Source organism: Quercus robur, chromosome 2, assembly GCF_932294415.1.
Source record: "Quercus robur chromosome 2, dhQueRobu3.1, whole genome shotgun sequence".
Lineage (NCBI taxonomy): Eukaryota > Viridiplantae > Streptophyta > Magnoliopsida > Fagales > Fagaceae > Quercus > Quercus robur.
In genome coordinates, this window is record NC_065535.1 from 81,633,869 (window position 1) to 81,644,946 (window position 11,078).

Sequence of the window (11,078 nt, forward strand, 5' to 3'; positions counted from 1 at the left end):
GTTGGTCAGGTAGGTGTCTACTTCTGTACCCGTCCCATCAGCTGTCCCTCCTTGCTTTCTGTTAGTTGCGATGATCGAAGTCGCCCTGCCCAGACGTCTTTTCTCATTAACATGGTCAGGACGCTGGCCGGTGCATTTAATGCGGAGGGGACGTGTTTACCTTGAACCAATTTTGCATCGTACCTCCACATGGGCCCCATTCTACTCGCATCCCCTTCAGGGGGCTGTTTGGGGATAGCCTTCATCGAGACGTTGCTCTTCCCCTTGAAGTCCTAGAGTGCCGAGGATAGGGTCGTCCTTAGCTGTTCCCCTTGACACCTCGGCCTTTCATCATTCGTCCTCGGCACACACCCTCCTCGGCATGGGCCCTGAGCCCTAATAGAACGTGGGCCAGATCATAAGTTCCCCGACCCCACAAATAGTATAAAAAATAAATTTGTACATATGAAAGTGAGTGTTATGAGTATAGTCTAAATTTTGTAGAAGAAAGAGAAAGGAGGAAAAAAAACTCATGGACTTGCTATTTCATTAGACTCAATTAAGTTTCCTAATAATTTTGTATTAACAAAGTCTAACAACTTGTTTAAATCAAATAAAATCACAAATTTTAACAAAAAAAACCCATTTTAAACCCACATATCTATGTATCGTACGATACGATTCATATAGTATGCACCTATGTATTGGACGATTCATGAGCACTTACGATATACCCCTACGATACGAAACTTTTTGTACACGATACGATATATATCGTACGATACGTATCGCGTATCATACGATACTAACAACTATGCCTCCAAGCATTTCGTGCGTACTGCATAAGACGATGTCAAATAAGCTAAAATGGTGCAAAGGTTAGTGTGAATACCTCTTATATTTCAAATATTAGAATCATATTTTAGATACTAAATTGCTTGAGCTAATCTTTAATGATCAATTGTAATTTTAACATAAATTTAATTAATGACGCTTATTATTATGTAAGAATGCAAGAAGTTGAAATATCACTCTTGGAGCCGCGGGCATGGCATGTTGCAAACTTTATTGAACAAAATCATGCCTGTGGACTAATATTTTTCATCTTTAGCCCATGTATAATAACTAGTTAGGGCAGCATGTACAATGCACGTGCTTGCCGTGGAAAAAAAGTACTGTAATAATTAAAGTCAATTCTAGATTTTATTTGTATTATAAAACAAATATATGAATCATTTGATTTTTAAAATATATAGAGATTTACATTAATAAAAAGAGACATTAATTTTAAGAATTTTGATAATTATGTCGTAAAAAATTAATCTCATTCGTTTAAGAATTTTGATCAACCACAAAGTTAGGGTAGCTATTTAACATATAAATATTTATTTTAATTATAATAATTTTTTAGTACCTACTTGCTAAAGATAATATATCTATTATCTAAAAACTTCTAAGAATGATAATGAATATTATCATTTTTCAACAATAAACAACTGAGTTTTGTTAAGAAATTTAAAATTAAAAAAAAAAAAGAAAAAAAAAAAGAGGCTTGTGTCATTAAATATCATCATTCTAACTTTCTAAGAATTTTTATCATTTAAAACTCAAAATACGTAAAGAAAATTTTTAGGATGTTAAAATTTAGTAGGAGTAATTTAGACATTACACAATAAAATATTTTAAGAATCATAAGATTTCGTAAGAGTTTAACTGAGAGTATAACAATATGATATATTTGCTCTTTTCTAAAATATTAATGGAAAAATTACATGATTTTAAAGTTTAAGGAAGAATTGTAAACTACCCCAAACATAAAGGATGAAAAATGTTTTTTTCCTAAGTTTTTGCTTTTGTTTTTGTATGCAAAACTATGTGTTTTTACTTAAAATAGTGTGTAAAGAAAAAAGAGCACAAATCAATGATTGAAAAAAAAAATTACATATTAAACAAACCAAAAGTAATGTAGCTTTTACATATTTACCTAACAAGTCTCACAACATTTTTACAAAACATTTATTTTCAATTGTGGTTGGTCACAGTTTCATATTTTATTATTTTATTTTGACTTATAAGAAATTGACATCTCAATAATTATGAAAATATTGTGAAATTTGTTGTGTTAGTATTAGGGTTGTCCACACCCACCCGTGACCCGCAAAACCCGTCCGACTTGGAGCTACCCGAACCGAAACCGTCCGACCCGAGGAGAGAGGCGGTCGGCAGTCAGAGGTTCAAAACCGATGCCAACGGGTCGGATGGCGGATCTCCTTCTCCAAAAACCGAGCCACCCGATCCGACCGACTAAAGGCCAAATCTACCTCCAATCCGGCGAAAACATACTGATTTTCGCTCAGATCTCCTCATTTTCGCTCATATCCAGCTACGATTTATTGGATTTCGCTCAAATACAGCACAAATCTGGTGCGTTTTTCTCAAATCCAACGAAAATCTGGTAATTTTTTGCTAAGATCCGGTGGGTTTTCCTCAAATCCGACGAAGATATGGTGTTATTTTGCTTAGATCGAGTGGTTTTGCTCAAATCCGATGAAGATCCGGCTAAAAAACACGTAGTTGCCGCCGATTTGAACCTCTGGCAGCATATTTTCAACTTCGATTGACCCGACCGCCGACCAACCGGGTCCGATCCGACTTGACCCGTGGGTTTTCACGGTCAGCGGCGGGTCTTCTCGTCAGAAACCCGATGTCATCTGGTCGGTCGTGGGTTGGGCATAAACCCGACCCGAACAAAAAACTGTAACTACTGTAGCTATTGTTCAAAACTTAAAAAAAAAAGAAAAAAGAGAAAAAAAAAAAGACAAATGCCTCACCAAAATTCCACTGTAGATAAACAGGGAAAAAAGTGATATAAACAGTACATAAATATTGCAGTGGCATAGCCGCATTTTATATAGTTAATAGATAATAATAATAATAATAATAATAATAATAGTGGGTTTTCATTCATTGATTTGACTGGTCCACCATCGTTTACCTTCAGAGAAGGATTCTTTTTTTTGCTGAATCTTCAGCTATTTGATCTTATAAAAATATAAATTCAACCCTATGCCTGCCAGCATAAGCATTTACACATTCACAATTAGAACAAAAATGCATGAGACTCACATGTCTGAGTCTAATCATTAAATCTTGCATCAGCTTTTTGCAGTAGAATAAAAAATATCCAGAAGCAAGGGATTGGCTGTTAATTTTCAAAACCAATAGCCATATCAAAACCAGTGCTAGCATATGTGCCCAATCAATCTAGAAGACTTGGTGATGCATTAACCAGGATCTGGTTAATGAAACAGAGATTGGAAAATTAAAATAAATCACTGGCCACAATCCTTTACTTTTATCACTGTCTGTTTTCTATTGATTTCAAAAGATTTCCAGAATAAGGCTGTCCGGATGGAGATAGGGCTCAACACCACCTGATCAGCAGTCTTCCATTATACATACTACCATAACACAAAAAACAAAAGAGTGCAGATCTGGCAAGAAAGCTGTTCATCTGGTCTGATCCATATCTCTATGTAATGCAGCATTAACTGAAAAATTGTAAAAAAAAAATCAATTCAGAAACTTCAGTCAATATCTGTAAGATGAGATTCTATCAAGGATAGCATAGCAATATGCCACAAATAGGCAAATAAAGTACTTGGCCGTGTCACTCATTCACTGCCTCTTCCTTCTCTATGGACTTTCCCTCATCTGCAATGTGGAATCCTTCAATCTTGCGTGAAACCTCTTCTGCAGTTACCTTCACCTTTCCAGTCGATCCATTTGCTGTGAGTGTCTCAGTGTCATCATGAGTCAGAGGGCCTGTCTGCCATATTCTGATGGTTCCATCCTCAGACCCAGAGGCATATGACTCTCCTCCTGGTGAGAAACGCACACAGTGTACAGGACCATGGTGACCCTTATTGCATGCTGCATCCAAATAAAAATAAATGATTACAGCATACATATAAGAAACTCAGCGAAAGATTAAAAGATCTTTACATCCTCAGACAGGCCATCCAATCTAACCCTACATGCAGTTTAAATCGAAACATATTACAACTCAGACTATCAAATAAATAACCACATGGAAAATCAATAAACCCAGAAAGAAGTATGAAAAAATCTATACAATGAAATCATGTAACATTAGGATATTTTTAAGCAGATCCAATTTAAGTTGGAACACATACCAATCTCGTCACCAGTATGAAAATCAAATACACGAATCCACATATCTTCTCCTCCAGCAATAAACTTATTCCCATACTTTGGTTCCAATGAAGCTGATTCTACTGTGCACGGCATGTTGTAGCTTTTCACTAACCCAAAGCTTGAAAACAAATAAAAGATCATAAGCCATGAGAACTGCAATTATGGCACCAGAAACAGACTAAACCTGGCTTGAAACTCACTAGTTTGCATCCCAGAACTTAACAGTAGAACCATCAGCAGTCGTGATATAGCGACCATCTTGACTCACTTCAGCACTGGTCACAGATGACTTGGTCTCAAGTGTTTGGACTATTTTACCACTTCTTACATCCCATAATCTGTTGTAAATTTACTAGAAACTTAAGTAAAATTTAGGCAAAAAACATTAGCTTCAACAAGTAATACTCAAACAAAAGTGGCTTCAACAGTGCATGTTTATACCTTACACCCCCCATATCAGTACAAGAACTTAAAATTGTCTGATCACTATGAAGCCATTCAACAGTTCTGACTGAACCAGGAGACTTATCAACTTCTCTTGGAGGTGCATCTGGACGATTTAAATCATATATACGAAGGATTTTCTCTATTCCCCCAGTGAGTAAAAGGTGTGTGTCCTGTTCTCAGATTAAAAAAATAGAGTGAGATACACAGAAACACATAGTTGGGAAGAAATAGGCAAACCCATATTTTAAGTGTCCACAAACAACTATTCCCCATTTCAACAACAGACAACATAAAAATGAGCAACAATGAATGATTCCACCAGAACGACAACAGCTATAGTGTAAATGGATCCAACCATAAAAATAAAATAGACGCTAGCTAAAACCGAAGGATAACTAGATGAACAATAAGTATAGATAAAAATAAAGGGAAAAAATACTTAACCCCATGTGGTATTGTTTTATTTGTAAACCATTAAAAACACCTGAAGATAAAGAGTAATTTGCTCACTGATGGGGTTTTGTGTATTTTTACCTAAATTAAAACCAATGTGTACGGTAAAAAGTCCAAAAGGCAGTGTTGATCACAAGAAGTTAGCACATAGAACTTGCACCGTACTTGCAGAAAAGTACTAAAGCAGCTCCCTAATGTCACGTCCACCAACAAAAATAGAAGGAATAACAACCAAAATCCAATTAAAGGTAACTCCCCGGAGAGAGATACCCATTTGGTAACTATTTTCATATGTACAATAATTGGCGTTCGTGACAGAATTAATATTGCCAGAAATTATTTTCTTGAATCCATTAAGGAGTGGTCAATGTAGCTTGAACCCTAAAAAATATGGGAAAGATAAGGCCCCAAGAAATGGAAATTACTCAGTATTTTTAACTGAGTTGCTCTAAACAAATCACTATACACTAATATTAAGTCTCCTCAATCCACCTCCCATATTTTCCTCTGCTCTGTCCATACACTCTGTCCATCTGTGTGCATGGATGCATGTGTGTGTGTGAAATCTGAAATACTGATGGAATCACTCATGTACTTATGTACATAAATACAAGTAAAACTTAGATACAGATCCTTAGGTGCAATAAATTAGGTTCCCCGATTGAATTCAAACACATAATTGTATTGAATTTAATCGTCCTCAGAGAAGATAACACTATTTATACTTCATTGGGTCAATGCATCCATGTGTTTGAATTACATGGGGAAACTTACGTACTACACCTAAGAAATTGTACCTAAATTTTCCCTCATAAGCACTTGGACAGTTGGAACTATTTGAAATAATCCAAAAAAATAAGGAGTAATAATGATAATGAACCAAAAAAAAAAAAAAAACTCAAATCTACCTCAGAAAAAGCGCAGGCTCGAACAATGTGCTTGTGTTCAAAAGAGTGCAACTCATCGCCTGTTAATGCATCCCACACTTTCCTGCACATGAAATCAAGGCACATAATATAATAACTTTTAATCAACACACAATACTTTTTTTATGAGTAATCAATAAACACAACTTAATGAGATGTGGCATTCATTTCAGTCTTTCTTAGATTATGGAACTATAATGTTGAATATAACTACTTTAAACTATAACCCCACTCATTTATTCTTTTTTGGGGGGATAAATTATTAAAAACGAAACCAAAACACTCAACTAACAGTAAATGTGTTTTCTGCTGATAAGATGTAAAACAAACCATCAAGTACAACAGCAGACTTGCCAATCTTCCAGCTTTTAGATAAGTAAATAAAGACTAGAAATGCATGGTCAATATGTTTAGAATACAGTGGAAAATAAGGAGAATATCTTTTAAAATGCTGTACAGACAATGCCAAAACCAAAAAGATACCTAAGTCTCAACAAAATCACACAGAAAATGCTAATATTGCACAGCAATAAACAATTTGAAAAAGTCTCCTGGGTAAGTTGAACATAAAAAAAGTTCCAATGGTTTTTTTTTTTTTTTTTTTTTTTGATAATTCAATTGTCACAACAAGTGGGGTAGGGGGGATTCAGACCCTAATTCTCCTCATAAGGGAGACCAAACAATGCCAGTGAGCTTCAAAGCTCTTGGCAGTTCCAATGTTTCAAATAAATTTCTCTTCCAAACATAATTTTCTAAATGATTTTACTGCCACACAGAGTTTAAAGCATTTATCAAATGCATTAAAAGATCAATTAAACATAAACAAGGAAAAAAAATATAATCACATACGCAGTAAAGTCTGCAGAACCAGTAGCAGCACGTAAAGCATTAGTATCCAAGCAGCAACTCCACACTGCACCCTTATGTCCTTCAAATGTCCCAATCCAATCTCCGGTCTCTCCATTTCTGAGCATTGGATTAGAATCTGAGAACCACACAAGTAAAACTCAGACCATCACCTCCATTACATCAAACAAGCTTTGCAAGAAAAATTCATGTATTTACATGTGTCCCAGTGCCACACTTTCATGTACCATGATTAAGATCAGTGTTAAACATTGGATTAACATAACATATTAAAAAAAAAAAAAACTCCCTTATGTAACACTTTGTACAATAAAAATGCATATCCAACAACAACAAAGCCTTAGAACCAAAACTATGAAATTGGCTATAGATCCCCAACAGACTAATCAAAGTCATTCACATGTATTCTTCTCCAGCATTCTATTGTATCCAAAATCATACTTTCTATCACCTTCTTAATTAACACTTCCTTTTTTTCTACGACCTCTACTAATGTTATTTTAGGTCATTCTCTACCTATGTTCAATCCCTCAACTTGAGTCAAATCGCTCTTACTCTCAAAACAATAACATATATAAACAACTTTAAAATTGTTCACAAAACCACAGTTGACACAAATATCCATCTACACAACTGAATTACTTAACAGCTAGTAATTCAATAAACTAATATCTCATTGCCTAACTAGAAAAATTAGGCACAACCCAGTCAATAACACCGCAATTTGCTATTGTAATCGATAACCCATTAATTTATTATCCAATTTAACATGACCAAAAAATACTACTAAACAAACAGAACCAGGTCTCTATCTACCTCATCAAAACTCAACATTAAGATAAGAGAAATAAAATAAATAAATAAATAAATAAATAAAATGCATACCCTTGCTTGCACTGATGAGGAAAAACCCATCTGGAGTAACTGGACTGTAAAACAGATCCACTACCGGCCGAGAATGGCCATGGCAAACCAGCGGAACAGCCACCCTTTTCTTTTCCATCACTTACAATAACAACAATACCAACAAAACCTAATTACTAACAGTTTTTTTTTTTTTTTTTTTTTAATTTACGGGTTTTTTGTGTGATCTGTAATATAAATTTTAAAATATATATATTGGAAACCCTAACCCTAAAAAATCTACAGGAAATTGGTGCGAGAGAGAAATGGCGGTATTTTGAACACAGGTGGGAATTAATCCACACCTCCTAACCCTCAACAATGGCTCTGATATATGATTACAAGTAAAATAGATATTTGGGATATGAAAAGTTAAGAAAGATAAAACAAAAATTGAAAAATTCTAATATATAAAATACTATTTGTTAGAGAACAGAGCAAAGTGTAAGAAGGGCTAAGCGCAAAGGAGAAATAGAAGTGGATCTGCTCTTATATAGCCTGCTGACTTTTATTTATTTATTTATTTTTTTTTAATATTTATATATTTCAGGTTTTTCCTTTTTTCTTTTTTATTTTTTTCTTGGGAAATTTGATTTGATTTGATTTTGATTTTGATTTTTTTTTTTTTTTACTACGTTTCAAGGATTTTGTTATCGTACATGCGGTGCGGTACTAGTACAATAGTACTAGGTTACTATATAAGCTGATCTGAATCTTTGAAAACATATGTATGTTCAAAAAAACGTTAATTTTGAAAAGAATAAAGTGGCATATATCCATAAAATATTAAAATCCGACACCGACATGACTAGTCGAACGCAAAGTAGAATGGGACCTAATAAAAAAAATAGCGCAATCTACTTGCCTTTTAACCTTTTTACTTGGTTGATGTTGTTGGTTATCCAATCCGGCAATACCTGAATATTGTCTTTAGATGGCAGACCATATGTTATGCTCTGAGAAAGTGAGATCTCGTGTGGCCAAGATGGTAGGATAACTCTCCATCCTAACTCTATTCTGCTTGATGATTCACTTATCTCTTGGCACAATAAGAAATAAAAAAATAATTTTATAGCTTACTCCTCCTCATAACCCCTTTTTGCTTGATGATTCACTTATATCTTGGCACAATAAGAAATAAATTTGTTGTGGATTGATTAATTAACTCATTACAATAAATTTCTTTATTTATGAACCACACCCCTAATCCTCAATACGAGCCTTGCATGAGAAATGGTCCGGTACTAGGAGTTCACAAGATATGGTTCGAGGGGAGAGAAGTTCTGCTAAAGCTTAGCGAATATGTCGCTTTGAGCATCAATGAGCACTCCAAAACTCAAGTCAACTGCTAATTTTGGAAAGCAAAAGGTTGAAGGGAAGATCTTGAGTTATGGCTTACCTCTATCCAACAAAGACGGGGAAGGGTATGTATACTCTTTACAGCAAGTGTGGCATGGTAGGGGGCATTATTGCTTTACAATGCTACTTTTCGCTGATGGGATAACCTCTTGTTGAGACAATTTGATGGGATGAGGTAGGTTGACCACAAGTAGTACAATCGTGACTATCTTGGGTCGGCCTTGTCTTGGATGAATTTTCCCTTATACTCTATGTTTATTTAGTAGCCTCCCACTAAACTATTGTTGCTTAATCTAGCACAAAAGCATAGTATTGTGTCATAATAGACACCACTTTTGACCTCCTTTGATTATGAAAGTTGGAGAAGGATATGAGAGTTTCTTTTTTCTTTTCTTCTAGTACTCTTGTATATTGTAATATTTATATTGCCTGCCTATACTTTTGTCTTCCATGGAAATGACTAAAACTCATTGAGATCGATTGTCACTGATTTGTCACCATCTCCTTCAGGGCTATATACAATTTCATTGTATTGCCTCTCATGGTTAACTTGCTAATTTTTTCACCAAATCACTTTCTCCAGTGCATTTTATTGTTTTTTTTTATTATCAAAACTTAAGCTAGTTTTTTTTGTGATACATATTGATCCTTAATGGGACTCTTAGAATATTCAACCCTCCACTTTTATAGGCTCAATGTACTCTATATACTATTCAATTGTTCATTTCGTACTATTTTTTTTGGCTGAATAATAGTTTTCATGACCAAATGAAACAAAAACTACAAAAAGGCGGAACAATAATCATCATGCTTTTAGTTTCCCCCATGAAAATTTTAGTGATGGAGGAGACATAGATGAATAGATGTTTCCTCATGCTTAATCAAAAAGGGCCCACTTTGTGATGTTGTCAGTAAGGGTCTACACGGGCTGGACTAGAGGGTTTCTTCAACCCAACCCGACCTTATCGAGTTGAGAAATTCCTAACCCAATCCTTCAAATGTGTAGAAACCAACTTGACCCATGCCAACCCACATTGGCCATGTTGAGTTGTGATGGATCGATGGGTTGTAAATGCATGTTTTATGTCTTGTAAAAAATTGGGGTTTCATAATTTATTTAAACACATTTTTCAATGAATTATTACAATTCATATAACATGCTTAAATTATATTCCAAATTTCCAAATTCATCAAACATAATTCTTAGGAACCAAAATCAATCAAACTAAAAAATAAAAATAAGGATAACAAAAAAAAAATAAAAAAACTTATATATATGGTGGATCCAATTAGATCAAATGGATTAAAAAAACTATCAACCCAAATTTGACCCAACCTATGACTCAAAGCAAAATACCAACCAACCCAATTTACCAACCAACAAAAATTGTGGGTCAATTTTGTCGGTTGGTGTGTTAGATACATACCTGTAGTTGTGAGAAACCTTCCCTATAGGAATGAATAAGAATCCAATCAATAAAGGAATTTAAAATTGATATACTCCTAGCAATGATGGAAATTAATAGCCCAATGACAAGAGGTTGAGGAGTCTTAGAGTGGTGGAATTACATTCAATGCATGTCCTTCACAAATTACAAAATTAAATCCCATAGCTACTGTTCTTTACTCTGAGATAGACAGCTTTAGCTTATGCTTTAAGGGGATCTTGGTCTTGAGTAATCTCTGTCAATACAAAGACGACTTCTCCTTTGTAATCCCTTCCCACTGCCACTATGCAAGCTTTTTCCTTATTGATAGCTGCATTGGAGTCAATTTTGACAAAATTTAGAGATAGGAAGATCCCATACATTACTCCCTGTACAATTGTATTGATACTGTACTATCATTGCATTTCATATTATCAGCTAGGTTAATTGGTCTCTTATGTGCAGTTAAAACGTGTGATTCAGTAATATATCATTGACT

The 11,078-nt window shown here is 34.6% G+C and overlaps 1 protein-coding gene across 1 annotated transcript; it reads right to left on the reverse strand.

The window, feature by feature from the left end:
* Positions 1 to 3,177: 3,177 nt before the first annotated feature.
* On the reverse strand, positions 3,178 to 8,260 carry LOC126715313 (uncharacterized). The gene is made up of 8 exons (XM_050415864.1): positions 7,776 to 8,260; positions 6,873 to 7,008; positions 6,006 to 6,087; positions 4,639 to 4,814; positions 4,398 to 4,535; positions 4,176 to 4,315; positions 3,641 to 3,912; positions 3,178 to 3,530 (listed from the first exon to the last, which is right to left on the reverse strand). The coding sequence occupies exons 1-7, from the start codon at positions 7,891 to 7,893 to the stop codon at positions 3,650 to 3,652; spliced, it is 1,053 nt and encodes a 350-aa protein (XP_050271821.1). The 5' UTR covers positions 7,894 to 8,260; the 3' UTR covers positions 3,178 to 3,530; positions 3,641 to 3,649.
* Between the last annotated feature and the right edge of the window lie 2,818 nt (positions 8,261 to 11,078).